Source organism: Myxocyprinus asiaticus, chromosome 21, assembly GCF_019703515.2.
Source record: "Myxocyprinus asiaticus isolate MX2 ecotype Aquarium Trade chromosome 21, UBuf_Myxa_2, whole genome shotgun sequence".
NCBI lineage: Eukaryota > Metazoa > Chordata > Actinopteri > Cypriniformes > Catostomidae > Myxocyprinus > Myxocyprinus asiaticus.
The window spans coordinates 26,333,821-26,350,607 of NC_059364.1; the positions used below are offsets into that span (position 1 = coordinate 26,333,821).

General features: G+C 38.7%; 1 protein-coding gene across 2 annotated transcripts in view; it reads right to left on the bottom strand.

Annotated features, from left to right (window-relative positions):
* Positions 1–16,787, bottom strand: part of zswim8 (zinc finger, SWIM-type containing 8) — a 62,956-nt gene that overhangs the window by 42,578 nt on the left and 3,591 nt on the right. For both annotated transcript variants that reach the window (XM_051648890.1, XM_051648888.1), the window contains exons 2-4: positions 10,979–11,132; positions 10,195–10,289; positions 6,612–6,784 (exon numbers count right to left, since the gene is read on the bottom strand). In XM_051648890.1, the coding sequence (XP_051504850.1) occupies positions 6,612–6,784; positions 10,195–10,289; positions 10,979–11,132 (422 nt within the window). The remainder of the gene's footprint in view (positions 1–6,611; positions 6,785–10,194; positions 10,290–10,978; positions 11,133–16,787) is intronic.

Below are 16,787 nucleotides of genomic sequence, written 5' to 3' on the forward strand. Positions count from 1 at the left end.
ACAGCTTCTAGCACACTGTAATTTGGAGTGACGAGACCAAAATAGAGCTTTATGGTCACAACCATAAGCGCTATGTTTGGAGAGGGGTCAACAAGGCCTATAGTGAAAAGAATACCATCCCCACTGTGAAGCATGGTGGTGGCTCACTGATGTTTTGGGGTGTGTGAGCTCTAAAGGCACAGGAAATCTTGTGAAAATTGATGGCAAGATGAATGCAGCATGTTATCAGAAAATAGTGGCGGACAATTTGCATTCTTCTGCATGAAAGCTGCGCATGGGACGCTCTTGGACTTTCTAGCACGACAGTGACCCTAAGCACAAGGCCAAGTTGACCCTCCAGTTATTACAGCAGAAAAAGGTGAAGGTTCTGGAGTGGCCATCACAGTCTCCTGACCTTAATATCATCGAGCCATCTCAAACGTGCGGTTCATGCAAGATGACCAAAGACTTTGCATGACCTGGAGGCATTTTGCCAAGACCAATGGGCAGCTATACCACCTGCAAGAATTTGGGAATTTGAGACAACTATTACAAAAGACTGCATGCTGTCATTGATGCTAAAGGGGGCAATACACAGTATTAAGAACTAAGGGTATGCAGACTTTTGAACAGGGGTCATTTCATTTTTTTCTTTGTTGCCATGATTGTGCCATTCTATTATAACCTACAGCTGAATATGAATCCCATAAGAAATAAAAGAAATGTGTTTTGCCTGCTCACTCATGTATTCTTTAAAAATGGTACATATATTACCAATTCTCCAAGGGTATGCAAACTTTTGAGCACAACTGTACACTCACTGAGCACTTTATTAATAACGCCTGTACACTAACATATTCATGCCATTATCTAATCAGCCAATCATGTGGCAGCAGTGCAATGCATAAAATCATTCAGATACGGGTCAGGAGCTTCAGTTAATGTTCACATCAAGCATCAGAATGGGGAAAAAATGTGATCTCAGTGATTTCAACTTTGGCATTACTGTTGGTGCCAGACGGGCCAGTTTGAGTATTTCTGTAACTGGAGAATGGCCAGACTGGTTCGAGCTTACAGAAAGGCTATGGTAACTCAGATAACCCCTCTGTACAATTGTAGTGAGCAGAATAACATCTCAGAATGCACAACAACTTCTTGATGAGAGAGGTTAATGGAGAATGGCCAGATTGGTTCAAACTGACAGAAACTGTAACTCGGATAACCACTCTGTACAACTGTAGTGAGCAGAATAGCATCTCAGAATGCACAACACGTCGTTGTGGGGAATGGGCTACAAGAGCAAAAGACCACGTTGCGCAGTTTATTAGGACCATAGTGTTCCTAATAAAGTGCTCAGTGAGTGTATATTATTTATTATATTTTTGTCACGTGTAAATATAACATTTCAGGGTTTTTAAACTTAGAATCTAAATTCTTACGTTAAAATTAACTGTGAAATTTGTATTGCTTTTAATAGTGAAACGTATAATCCGGACAACCCTTATCGTGTGTCATGAGCGTATAGAGTGAAATGTTTCGGCCATGTCTGAGAGACCAAGGCTATGTTCGGACTGGAACACTACCTTCCAACTTACTGAATACTGTGCAGTATATAATGCATATTGCTTACTATTTCTTAAAAATACTAAGTGAAACAGTAGACATTATTCCATGAGAAATATTTCAATCACTAGTATGCAACATTGCTGGCACTTGACCTCATAACATTACATGTTTAATTCAGTGAGTGGGGTTCAGTTATCATCTTGGAAATAAAAACATTTAGTTTGCATTTTTAATCCAAACTTGTTTAAGAATGTTCAGCTGTCTGATCGAATAGTAAGGACCATTTTCCAAACTGCATTTTTGTGACCTCGAAAGTAGGGCTGAAACGATTAGTCGACGTTATTGACATCAACAAAAATTTCCATTGTGGAATAGTCGTTTGATCTCATATAATGTAACATGAGATCACATTAAACTAATGATGACGCACGCTCTCGCCTGACTCAGGAGAGGAAGAATTACACAGCTCACAGTCGAGATGCATCTTAACTTTCCAAACAGCATCAGGTGATGTAGATCGCAAAGTATGAGGGAATTATAATGCAAAATACAAAAATAAGTAAATACAGAAGCACTGAAGCAAAACTTGCTTGTCGAGCATCTTTAAAGGAAACACCCCGGCATTACATCTTAAATGCAGTTATATTTAATGCGTTATAGCTTTAATAAAGTTCAAATAATACGGAAACAGATCGTGTAAATAACTACAAACTCCGAAACTGGCATTTCTCTGTGCGGTCAGCGCCTCTTCTATGAGTTGCGTGAATGTCCCGATCTAAAGGGGAGAGAGATTGAAACTGCACCCAGCTGAGGCGCACGCTGTCGTGGGAACGCTCATCCCGAGCGCGCATGCTTAATGCAGCTAGATTATAACGTGATGGCTCGCAACTTATTGAATCATAATATAGGATTTTTTGCAGTTAATATTTTTACTGAATTAAACTTAATTTTTTTTGTTTTTTACTTTAATTCAGTGAATGTCATTTAGAGGTATTTTTAAAATATGATTTTGTCCTCTTTATTGTTAGTAAGCACGTTTAATACAACCTTTTAAGTCGGGGAACAAGCTGAAATAATCAGTTAAGAGCTAATGATTAATTGTTGCAATAATCGCCGGTCAAATAATCGTTCTAATAATCTTTAGATTACTCGATTATCAAAATAATCGTTAGCTGCAGCCCTACTTGAAGGGCACTGCAGAAGGGAATGCAACTCGAAGGGTCATTCAAAATGAAAGAAAATGAATCTTTTCATGAATGTCCTTTCACAAGACCGTTAACGAAGAGTATCCTCATACATTCATGCCATGCTCGCTTTGGAGTGCCCACATCAAGGGCTCTGCCCTTTGAAGAGAGTAGGCTGTAGGGATGATCACTTTTGATTGGAATTCGCCCCAAGTCTTGAAGTCAGTCATATAAGAGATCACAGCTAATATTACTTTCAGTTCTTTCGTCAAAGTGGATATGGAAGGATTAGACAGTTAAGTGGGTATTCCTAATCATACAGAAAATTCACATACTGTGCACAGTATACATACAATTTACTGCAGCAATAGTAAAAGAACTATGGTAGTATGCCATTTTTAACATAGCCGGAGAATGGGAAGGACAATGGATGAAGAATGGACCTGGAGTTCTACACTGGGGAGGACAAGGAGGACAGAAAAGTTTAAGATTCCTGGTCAACACCCCAGTAAAACATACTATATACTGGATTAGACGTGAAAGAAACACTTCCACATAATGCCATCCTAAATATCAGAAATGACCCATTTGCAGACATTTCACACCAAACGCATTCTAATTGACCATTATCACTGTTCATTTCTAGCCAAATCTAGGTACTGTGAAATTGTAAGCGTTTTGGCTTTAAGTTCTTTTAATACATGTCAATTCAAGCAAAAGGCAAATGTGCATCTGCCAAAATTATACACATTATGCCATTAAAACATGTTATAATACAGCATTCTGATTTAAATAAAGTTACCCTGTAATGACACTTGACACCCTTGACACTATTCCAAAGCAGTTTTGGGGACATTATGTTCATTATGGTAATGAGAAGGATCATTTCTAGTGTTTACAGCCAAGTTCAGTGAAAGTTGTCAAAACAGTTTTGACCAGCGCAATTAAGCTGGTGGGATGCATTGATGCAAATTGAGCTGCGAGGACAGTCTCACAGCTCACTAGATGTGCAAACCACACAAGCCCACTCAAAAAGTTAAAAGGGCACAGCAAAGATGCAGATAGAGAGGTCTAATGACTGACACACAAACACACACACACTATATTATATATATATATATATATATATATATATATATATATATATATATATATATATATATATAATATAGCTAATACATATCATAATCCAGTTGTATCAATTTCTGTTTCAGTTTGTTTCCACAACGTTCAGTGTCAGGTCTCTATCTTTGTCATATACTACTAGGATAGATTAGGCCATTTAAAAAAATAAAATGTAGTAGTGCTGAGGCAGGAATGCATTTTATTTTGTGACTCTGACTTACTCTGTGATACTGTTGAGTAGGTGAGCTAAATGTCAAACCCCAAAAATTTGACCTTCAGGCTGATGTAAGGGAACGATAGGTAACCAACTCAGACACCAGCCTCAGCACACAAAGCACAGAATGAAGTGATACTACAGCTAGATATGAAGACACCCAAATCTTAGGTGTCAATGAATTACTGCACGCACACTGAAATACCTGTGTCTGGCTGATAAATGTCACAAAGAATCTTATAGCAGTGTTCTACTTGCAATAGCAGATTAAACAAGAACCTTTTGCAATAAACATTACTGCACAATGACGGTAATTGTGGGCGAATAAGATTAATGATACATTTTCAAAGCCATTTGCCAAGAGATTGTTTAAGATAAGAGACAACTATAACCTATAACTGATACACTAATGAATCATTCAAGCCTCATTCCAATTTGTAAACTGGTGTGATGATTTATTAAAAAGAAACTACTCAAAAGAATGATCCACTCACAAATGAAATATCACTATGTTTTGGGTGAAAACATATCTACCCAATTAAATGTTTTAGAGCAGAGCATTAAAAAAATGTTTATTCATTATACAAATTCCCATAACTTTTATCAGTTTATTATAAATTTATTATTAATGACTCTTCCAGGTTTGGAAAAAACAATTGAATAATTTCATGGTATTTCCAGGTTTTCCATGACCGTGAAAACCCTGCTTTAAATTAGGGCTGGGTGATATGACGATGTAATCGGATATCGACGATGTCTTACAAAGATCCCGATGTCGACTGAGAACAGATGATGATTGACAATATCGGAAAATGACAAAACCATGGATCTGGGAAGTCGTCAAATATATTAAACAGTGGCCAGGGTGTGATAAAGCACCCGCCACCCGCGACAAGGCTGAAACCAGTTCGCAAGTTCCTCGTCCAAATGTACTTCTTGCGCAGGTAATTTTGCTCATCTACCTGCAACAGGCGGGCGACCTGTAAGATGTCTCTGAAAAGAAATGCTGTTAGTCACAAAGACGTGTTTGAAGAAACACACTATTATATTTTTAAGAACAGACTAAACAAAAGCCATCAATGCTTGTGTCTGATTTGCTGTTCAGAGGCGTGCAGCACGAGCCTGCCTCGTGGAACAAGCGCATGTCGGCGTGCAGCGCAAGCCTGTCTTGTGGAACAAGCGCATGTAAAGAGTTTTCACTCTTTTTGTGAAAACTGTTTCATTCTTCTGAAAACTGTTTGCAAGAATAATGTTTTCTATGAGAATGCTGAAAATTATCTCCGATCATCTCGGGAGGTGCTGTGAGTTTAATTCGCTTTATTTCCTTGCGGTTGGCATGCAGGCTAGTGCATAGATTACTGTCTCGTGCTCAGCCTTTCAAAGTATACTCTTTTGACCAAGAGTCCATACGGACGCGTGTCCAACACATGCGCATGACAACTGTTTTGTGATACTCTTTTAGTACAGTCAACAGTAGGCGCATGTGCAGATGACCAAACCATAGTTTATGCAAAATACATTTGTTACAATTTCCCCTAACAGCAAACAGAAGACAAAGCCTACATGCAAATGCTAAATGCCACCCACTGTCTGTGCCGCCGGGTCTATCTAACTGAGGCAGGCCTTCCTACGAGGGGGTGGTATCACAACAGTGCAGATCCTTCCCTCCACCCTCCTGACCCACAGGGAGGCTTCAAACCTAATCAAAAGCTTCTCAGTGCTCTCACGCCCACGGATACTCTGCACAGATAGTTGAACCCTAGAGATGGATCACACATGTGCTGTATGTGAAATCTACCCCACAAATATGTCCATCTGAGGCAGGCTGTTGTGCATATTAAAATGCTTGGGTATATATTGTTTTGAGACATGGTGAGTATCATTGCCTGAAGTAGTCATTTTTAAATGCTTTCATACTTTCAACCTTAGGGGACTATCTGTAACAGTGATGCAAATGGGTTTGCAGTGTTGGTTCATCAACAGACATATTAAAACTTTATTACAATAATACTAAGAGTTTCATTTACTTCTGACTTGATTCTGTCCATGTGTGTTTTTATTTATTTATTTATTTTAAGCTTCCTAGTTTTCCCCAGAATCAACACAGTGGCCATTTCCATCAGTACATTTACATGCGTTTTATAAATTCGATTTCAGTTAGACTAAAACATTACTTCATCTTTTTAAAATGTCATGCAAGCCCTTTACTCTGCAAAAATCTGACTTGTACGATTTCAGCCAAAGTTGGACTAACAGACCTAGATAATACGATTGTAGCTCAGCTTCGTCCACCATGTATACAGGTTAATCAAACCACATTTGGCCTCAGCATTGTGCACATACATGCCCCAACAATTCCTTAGCTGACGTCCTTCCTTCAAATATTCAATAATGCATTGCGTCATGAATAAATGGACAGACATACAGATTGTAGCTCAACTACGCAAAAACCCACCGTGAAGTGCTATCATTCAGTACGTTTACATGCGCAAATATGGAAAGATAAATATTGGAGAATATTTCTCTCATCCAAAATCCCTTACATTGTGAATTCTGAAGAGACAGAGGGCGACAACGTGGGCACACCATTTGGCTCCCGCTCCACACGTACAGCTGCAGGAAGTGATGCGGCAGCGGTCAAACATTACAGCCACATTGTAGGCTCCTTTTGATTGGCCAGCCTGAGGCGACACTACTGTGGCGCTGAGGTGGAAACCTGTTAAAGAGAACAAAAGAAGCCTGTCAGTCTGTTTACACATTTCATCACAAAAACAGTTCACACTCCCCTTACACTCAGAATAAAAACTTCCTAGGGGTTTGGAGAGTTAATGGTGGTAAAAATGCCACTTAATAGGACTACATTTTTGCTTTGTTTTTAGAGAGATTGTTCTGCCAACAGGTCCATTTTACTAGCCATGTCCTTTTAAAATAAACCAGTCTACAGTATGTTTGCATGTTTAATCAAAGAAATGGGAGCCTACACAAATAAGTCTTTCCGTGATCTGAGGTGCTCTTTAAAATCTTGGGGGAACCTTATTGTTTAAAAGGCTGACTTTTGTAAGATTAAATGATTTAATAGGTATTGCTCTGTACACAGAACATACTGGAAATAAAAGACATTTGAGAGAAGAAGAATATAGAGAAAAAATGCTTGTGGAAAGTCATGTGGGGGTTGGCCAAGAACTTTTACCAACTGGACAGCGGCCAGAGCTCCTCTGGCCAGTAAGAGCAGAGGAGGGTGCAGAGGGTGGTTTCAGCTTATAGCCGCAGTTCCAAATTCAATGGGCCGCCTCAGGCCAATTTTACTACGCTGCCTCTTTTTTTCTTTGTCTACCTCTCTGTGGCACCCCGCTCCTCTTTGATTCCAGACCTACAGTCTCCTGTCAGCCATCTAAAATAAAAGACCCAAAGAATTTCATAATAAATCCTGTTAAATAAATAAAAAATCTTTGTACTAAAACAGTGTCTTCCTTAAATGTATGAACAGCTGACTGGGCCAACAAGCACACCATGACCGCAAATGTCACTGGGTTGTAATCAGTTATATGTAATGACAGAATAAATGGACAGTTATACAAAAAGGAAAACTCTTTATATACTCACCCGCATGTCATTACAAACCCATATGACAGTCTTTCTTTCAGAATGTTAGCCTCAGTCACCATGTACTTTCATTTGAATTTTTCAATGCATTCAGCTTAACATCTTTTGTGTTCCACAAAAGACAAATGGGTTTGGAACAACATGAGGGTAAATAATGACAATGTTCATTTTGGAGTCAACTACACCTTTAAAGATGGTAAAACTAATTAGCAATTCCTTTTCTAAATTTTCGGGATACAGAGTTAATTGGTCTAAATCCGAAGCTTTGGCTCTGACTGCGTACTGCCCAGTACATACTTAAAATGCTGGGTCCTAACCAGCGTGATGATTGGCAGACAGCTAATCCTAAGGGTATGGAAGTCAACTGATGCACCCTAATTTCGTGAGTGGTGCACCGAGTTGGGTAAAGTGGCAGCTTTTGAGGAGATGACTTCCAGACGGCTGGGGAACCTGGCAATTTATGGCAGAAAATGGGGCAGTTATTTGTCTCATTTGGAATGGTCCTAGTGAGGGGCAGTGGAGGGAGACAATTATTATTATTGTTTTTTTTTGTTCCTATATGTTGAACTTTGTCTTTTTTTATGTACTATTGTATTCTATTTGTGTGTCTGTTTATATGCGAGTATGATGTTATTTTGTATTTGTGCACTGGGGTAAAGGGTTATAAGTTGATTCCGAATGCATAATCTTGTGGTTAAATTTATTTTTGTCTGTGTTGGAATCAATAAACAAATTTTAATAACAAAAAAAAATAAATAGACGGTAAACCTGATGTTCCTGAGTGGTATAGTTAGAATTCAGCTCACATGCAAAATAAACAATTAAGTGATTGAATGAGTCTACTTAACATATGCTGAAATACCTGTAGGTAAAGTTTTTTTAATAGACTAAAAATTCTGTAACAACAAACAGGGAGTTTTGGGCATGTCAGGTACAGGCTGATCCTTACAGCATACAGTCTTTTAAGCATTACATTCTCATAGTTTAAAGTGCAAAGGGAACAGCTTTGGAAGCACTTCCTTTTTAGGTGCAGCTGCTCTGTGTCAAGTTTTCTGTCTCAGCTGTAGTGGAGTGATTGAGTATGTTTGATTTGGCCTTGTGGGACAGTTAGGAGATCATTTTAGTAGATGGCCACTGACTGGCCAGGCCATTTAGAACTCTTACAACTCTTAAGTATCATAAAATTGACCACAATCCCCTCTAAAACAAATCTGCTACCTCAAGCAGGGAGTGAAACCCACATAAATCAGAGTAACTAAGTACTCATGTGGTTAAAATCCAACCAAAAATATGAAGTTTGCTTCTAAGAAACAAACAATTTGGATTTTAACCTTATTGAAAGGTAAGATCTACTTGAACAGCACATGGTGAAATGCTTTATGTTGATGCACATCATATTTATGAACTCAAATCACTAAATCATATATATCCTGATTAATGAATGACCAATATGTTTTGTTTTGATGGCCAATGCCGATATCTAGAGAGCATGGTGGCCGATATCCATTTAAAACAACTTCAAGGTGACAAATGAGACAAACAGAAAATGACTGAAATGAAATTAACACTAACACAATATTTACAAGAAAACTGAAAATGTTAAGAGTTTCGTATTGATAGATATTCGAATTGATACCAGGAGGATGTCTCGATGCCAAATCTCAAATTGTCCAATTAATCAGAAGCCTGATATATCACAAATCTGACACCGCTCAAAGTGATGTTGTAGCCTTTTAAAAGAGTTGGCTGGACTCTAAAGGGTAGTATAAACACTCTGTGAATGGAAATGCAGGACGAATCCTGGAGGGTGTGTGGATGTGTGCGCGGGCTGGATCAAGCTCAGGCCAGCTGCGTCATGATGTGCCTCTGCTACTATACGGCCCACTGCCTCCAACAACAGCATTCATTCACATAGCCTGTGTTCAAAAGACTCACACACACACTCAGCATTACGTACAATGTCTCTGATTTTTTCTCAAGCTATCTGAAGACTTGGCATTGAACAAGTATAAAGTAAACCAGAGCCGAAGACAAGCACTTAAGGGGTCAGATGAGTCAAAACATTAGTAAGCATGAGTTAACAGTGATGACTTATGTAGGTAAACTATTTAGTCTCGGCACAAAAACAAGTGGGATCCAATTTGTTTGTTTTTTTTCTCCCCTTTTTCTCCCCAATTTGGAATGCTCAATTCCCAGACATACTGGGTGTGGAGGCTGCACACTATTCTCACCACGCACCCCACCATTACCCCATGTTACTCTACCCTCCCTAGCAACCGGGCCAATTTGGTTGCTAAGGAGACCTGGCTGGAGTAACTCAGCACACCCTGGATTTGAACTTGTGACTCCAGGGGTGGTAGTCAGCGTCTTTACTCACTGAGCTACCCAGGCCCCCTGGGATCCAATTTTACAACTGATGATGACTTTCATTACAGATAGGTCAATCACAGCACTTATAACTGGATGATGTACGTGTTTGGTCATGGTAAATGCTTTGTGTGTTGGAAGTCTTTGGTTACTCACCTATCTGCAGAGGGTCTTTCACAGCTCTCACCCTATAGAGCTGCTCACCACGCTGAAACTCATCAGGGCTACCATTAGCCAAACATGAGTATAATCTGAAAAGACAGGGAGGAGAAAAGGATTAATAAGAGCAGTAATTTAAGCATTCAACAGGTCATCTTGTAACTTTGTAAACTTAAATGGTACTCTAGCAATGTTGAGCTTCCAAAATGAAGCTTTAAGGAATATTCCGGGTTCAATACAAGTAAAGCTCAATCGACAACATTGGTGGCACAATGTTAATTACCACAAAAAACAAAACAAAACAAAAAAAGCAAAAATCTGGGTTCCAGTGAGATACTTACAATTGAAGTGAATGGGGCCAATCCATAAACGTTAAAATACTCACCGTTTCAAAAGTATAGCCACAAGAGGAAAAAATTGGCCAGATTCAATTCTATTGTTAGTGCCTCACTGAGCCTAAATTATTTTTTGTGGTAATCAACATTATGCCACAAATACTGTCGATTGAGCTAAACTGGTTTTGAACCTGGAATATTCCTTTAAAAGGTAATTAATACAATATTAAGTTCTGACAAATTGAATAGAATTTGATCCTAACTGAAATCGACATGGCTACTAGTCACAGATAAAACAGGATCCTAGAGTCAAGATATTTCTGTAATAAACCCCCTAGGTTGTCCACTTCCACTCACTATGAAAGTCTACACAAGTATTAAAAACCACAGGATGATAATGTATTTCCTACACACACAAAGCTGTTATAAATGCTGTAAGGTTTCACCTGATGTCCTCCTCATTCTCTGGGAAGCTCCAGTAGGCGATTCTTAATTGTAGCTGCTCAGGAACAGGAGGATAGACCTTTTCCACCACCTCAAATGGAATATGGAATGCCACCTGCTTGGCTGACAGCTCCACCAGTGGGATGACTTGACCATCTATGAAAGGAATGCAATCGGAGTATTTGCTTGTGCTTATGCTGTTGCAGCTGAACCACATTGAAAAGCAACAGTGAAAAATAATCAATGGAAGAAATTCAAATGCCCCAAATAAAATCTTAAACTGAAATCAGATTTACCAGAAATATCACTCAAAGGCAACTAGATTAGTAGGTTTAAAATAAAGATCAAATAAATCGATTTTTTGGATCAACCAAAAAAAACAAAACAATTGCTTTCGTGTGAATGGGGCCAATCCGTAAACATTTAAAAACTCACTGTTTTAAAGGTATAGCCACAAGACGTAAACAATATGCATGTTAACATGATTTTATAGGTAACTTCGTTGCCATGATGATGTAAACACTAAACCATAAAAACAATGATTTAAACACTATACAACTCAAATAAATTTTAACAGAATAATGAATGTTAGTGCTTTTCTAAAGTAATAAGCTTAACATTTCTGCCTTTAAACCCTCCAAAAATTGGCCCCATTCACTTTCATTAAGTGCATCACTGCAACCTTGTTTTTTCCTTTTTTTGAAGGAGGGGCGATATTATTTTTTTTCTGGTAATCAACATTATGCCACAAATGCTGTCGATTGAACTTAACTTGTAGTGAACCCGAAATATTTCTTTAACCATGCTCAACCGTGGTGGTTCAATGGCTTCAATACGTGGCGACCCACGATTGTCAATTTGCCAAAGACAAGGTAACTCATTTGTTTCTAGATAGCTGGCAAAGTTCGCTATGGTGAGGTTAATACAATTTTATTTTAAAAAGGTAGTGCGTCTTTGGTGAATCTTAATGATTTTATGATGATGGCTTAACTAGTACATTACTTTTTCTACATACCTTTTTGGTCAGGGAGGTAGATTACGTTTGCTAGCTCATTAAAACTCATAATATTTAATTATATTACTCGCATTAGCCTATATTTTGTCAATACAGTTTCCTTTTTAGCAAGTCTGGGAACTTTTACCTTCCTGTGTGTACATGTCGAGTGGCATGCACAACTTCTCAGCAAATGAAGATAATGGTAAACCTCTCACCTTTTTCCCTTTTTGCGACATGGCTGTGTCTTTCCTGTACTTTAGCAGAGAAAAACGAGGAAAAAAGCAGTCCTAAAAACTTAAATTTGCAATTATCCTCCATAGCGCACTTGCTCCAATGTTACCTCTCACGCAATCGCCCACTGACGTATTTGGTATGTACATTCACACACCACAGTGGAAAAGGAACCCGTAACCATGCCATATGCCCTGGATCAGCACGAAACGGCACGGTTTCGCATCGAGAATCGTTGGACCCAATGGTGGAAAAGTAGCTACACATTTACATACATTTTCACATGTCTGTGAAACTTGTTCAGTTTATGTCTTAGTTGTTGAATCTTTTTATGTTCATACAAATATTTACACGTTAAGTTTGCTGAAAATAATAGCAGTTGAAAGTGAGAGGTGATTTGTTTTTTTGCTGAGTTTATTTGACATCAAAAGGCACACAAAAAAAACAGTTCAAACAATTAATTTCAGATGCAGAGAAAATGCATGAGAATGAAAAACTATGTTTAAGACCTCAGAAAACCTATTCTGTTCCAAAGCCAGACTGTTCATATACATTTATGGCTAAATAGAGAGAAAACAGGACAGCTGCCAACAGGGACTAAACACTGTCCAGTGAGAGATGGGGGTTCCAGTATCCTGCAGAGTCCTGGATTCAGGACACCACTTTCCTACAGACAATGATAAGAGTTGCCAAGCTGCGAGCTATGAAAAGCTATGAAAAACACTCCTTCAAGAGCAACTTCAGGATATTTGTGCCTAAAGCGAATTTAGCCACAGGTTTTAGACGCAGCTTTCGTTCTCACAAGGGGAAGCAAGGAGATGAAAATAAATCCCTAATGGAAGATTGCTCCCAAGGGATGGGCTGACCGTTGTTACAGTGCTCCCAACTCTACAAATCCCTTTTTTTTTTTTTCAATGGAGGAAAGAGAGAGAATTTATTATCGGACATATATAACTAACGTTCTTTTCTGTAATAAACCGCAGGGCTAAACTGACACATACGTATCTCATTAGATGTTACCAAGCTCCATCTGAAATGAACACCAACATCAGGAGGACATTATCATAACATAGCTTGGGGCAATGTCACTGTAGTCCACTGCACTCCATCACCTTAGAGCTAGATCTCACATTACATTCGCTGAGACAGAGCATGTAGTTGGGCATCAGTGCACTATCATACCCCTTAAATGAAATAGTTCACCCAAAATTGCAATTCTGTAATTTGCTCACCCTCATGTTGTTCCATGTTCAGAAATGTTCGGCAGTGCGTTCGTCTCGGTCACTCGCGATTCACTTTCATTGCATCTTTTTTTTTTTTCAATACAACGCCAGTGAATGGTGGCCAGAACTTTGAAAGCTCAAAAAGCATATAAAGGCAACATCCCTTACTCAAACAGACTTGAGTGTGTGGAATACTGGCATACTGTTGTAAGACAACAAACTTGATTCAGCAGTTAAGAACGATGTAGTGGGAGATGTATGGCTAATATGAAAAGTTTGTGTACTGTACTGTTAATGTGGTTTTTCACACGTGACAAGGCAAAGGGAAAACAGCGCGAGCTGTGAAACGGTCCTTATTATTGTTTATGGCAGCAGCTTCTCAGTCTCCGCCGGTCATAGTAATCTCAGTAATAACTCGAGTTACAAGATGTGGTGTAATTCAAACATCTTCATTAAATATCTCCCGATTAAACGACATTAACAATAGTAACACCTGTAGAGTCCAGAAACATGCACTCCGTGTCCGCTTTCCTTTCATCTCTTGCCCTCATGAAAAAGCGCGAGTACCTCTCATTAAAGTTCAAACAGCATCAAGTGAAAAACTATTAATATAATCATCCAACTAAATGAAAAGGTAGGGAAGAAATTCATAAATGTAATAATTATTTATACAATATTAAGATACCATGATATAATGTTACATATAACGCAAAAATAAAATAGAAATGAGGAATAATAATATATTATGAAACAATGACAATGAATCAATAACCAGAAATGTCACATTGTTTAATTGCACCTATGGGTTATCAGTTTGCCTTCAGTTTGACACTTTTTTATAGTCCTATCTATCTTAATATAGATAATATTTTGTTAGCCTTTACTAAGCACTTTTAATAAGCCTTTTAAACTTTTTTTGTCAGCAAAAACTGGGCAAAGTAATATTACTGGGAAGAGGGAAATTCAATTAATATTGACAGTGTGCAGAAAGCTTACATATAGCCAATTATAACAGAAACCTGAAAAATGAGAAAAGGTGAAATTATTGGTACTGGTATTGGGATCGGTATCGGTCGATCAGGTGACAAGCAGATCAATGATCGGTATCGGCTGTAGAAATCCTGATCAGAGCATCCCTATTAAATACTAGAACAACTCTACACCATTATCAGACACTCATATAATCAACAGCCAGTTTCAAAAAGATGAGACAGAAAACTACCTTGGTGATGGATTAAACAGACCACAAGATGATAAAATAATACGTTACACAGACAGTGGGAGTCAGAGACAAAAACCACACTGGAGACATGTGACTCATTAAAGGTACGCTACTACCAACAAACTGCTGCTCAGCAACAATTAAATGTTATTGAGTGTGTGATAGATCCCAATGAATCAGGTGGTACACTCATAGCCAGATTTGGCTGACTACACCATGGTGACCAATAGAGGAAGAGTTAACATAAGCTGCTAGACAGCTTTGTCTTTTGTTAGCCAGTGAATAGGTGAAACAGCCTCTCATGCAAGGTCTACCGTGCCACTGCTCCAAACCCTACTGCCCGAAAACGAGAGAACAAAGACACCCAGCTCACAGTGTGCTACATAAACAGCCACATCTGAGTGATCGCATTCTCTCAGTTCCAGCGGCAAGAAAACGGGCTCTGGGCACGTGAAATACCTCCGATTTACATTTAGAACTGATCCGGATAAAAAACCAAGGGGATTTGGTGTCTCAAACTGGGCTGTGCAAGATCAGCAGCATTATGCAGATTGAGCAAATGTTTTTTTTTTAACCACACAATCCTCTACTCTGAGGCAGTGACCTGCACAAGACAAAGCTCTTCTTACAACCCTCTGCTATACTCTATGACCCCAACCCCCCACAACACTCGCTACACACTCACCACACAAATCTGCAACTCTACACATGCACAGCACAGGGACTTTGGTGGGCAGAAGTTTTAGTGGCATAAAAAAAAAAAAAGAGCCTGACTAAATGACTGAACTGCTATCTAACTGTTATATTAACACCATTAATTCATTTAAAGTCAAAGTTGTACTGCAATGGCCAAGCTTTTAGTCTTTCTAGTTAGATAGAAATCAGCGTTGAAGAATTAAAGGAATATTCCAGGTTCAATACAAGTTTAGCTCAATCGACAGCATTTGTGGCATAATGTTGATTTCCACAAAAAATAATTTCTAAATAAACCTATTTAGTCTCGGCACATAAACAAGTGGGATGGGATCAAATTTTTTCTCCCCAATTTGGAATGCCCAATTCCCAATGCGCTCTAAGTCCTCGTGGTGGTGTAGTGACTCGCCTCAATCCGGGTGGCAGAGGACGAATCTCAGTTGCTTCCACATCCGAGACCGTCAATCTGCGCATCTTATCACGTGGCTTGTTGCACGCGTTACCGCGGAGACATAGCATGTGTGGAGGCCCGCAGCATACATGCACAACTCACCACGCGCCCCACCGAGAGCGAGAACCACACATTACAGTGACCATGAGGAGGTTACCCCATGTGACTCTACCCTCTCTAGCAACCGGGCCAATTTGGTTGCTTAGGAGACCTGGTTGGAGTCACTCAGCACGCCCTGGATTCGAACTCGCGACTCCAGGGGTGGTAGTCAGCTTCAATATTTGCTGAGCTACCCAGGCCCCCTGTCCCTCATTTTCTTTAAAAAAATAAAATAAAATAAAAAGCAAAAATCGAGGTCACAGTGAGGCACTTACAATGGAAGTGAATGGGGCCAATTTTTGGAGATCTGAAAGGCAGAAATGTGAAGCTTATTATTAAAAAGCACTTACATTAATTCTTCTGTTAAAACTCATGTATTATTTGAGCTGTAGAGTAGTTTAAATCAGGGGTTTTCAAACTGGAGTCCAGGCACCCCCAGGGGGCCAAAAGGGGGTGCCCAAAAAAATCTCAGATAAAAAAAAAAAAAAAAAAAAAGAAAAAAAAAGGGGTAAAAATGTTGACATTTTTTGACATTATTACAGTTTCATTCAGAACTCCTTAGGTTAATCACGACTATTTTATTGTATTGACAGCCATAGAGAAAAAAAACAGTAAAAAATAAATTGGCATATAATTATATATATTATAATGTTTTATTTTTAATAAGGGTTGTAATTCACTATTCTCTGTAAAGCTGCTTTGAAACAATATTTATAGCTTTATTGTAAACTTTTACAAATGTATTTGTATAGTGCTTTTCACAATAAAAATATTTAAAATAAAATATTTTTATTAGCGCTGTCAGAATTAATGCGTAAACGCATGCGATTAATTCAAAAAGTTTAACGCGTTCATTTTTCTTAATCGATCTCAGTGGGGCACGTGGTGAGTTGCG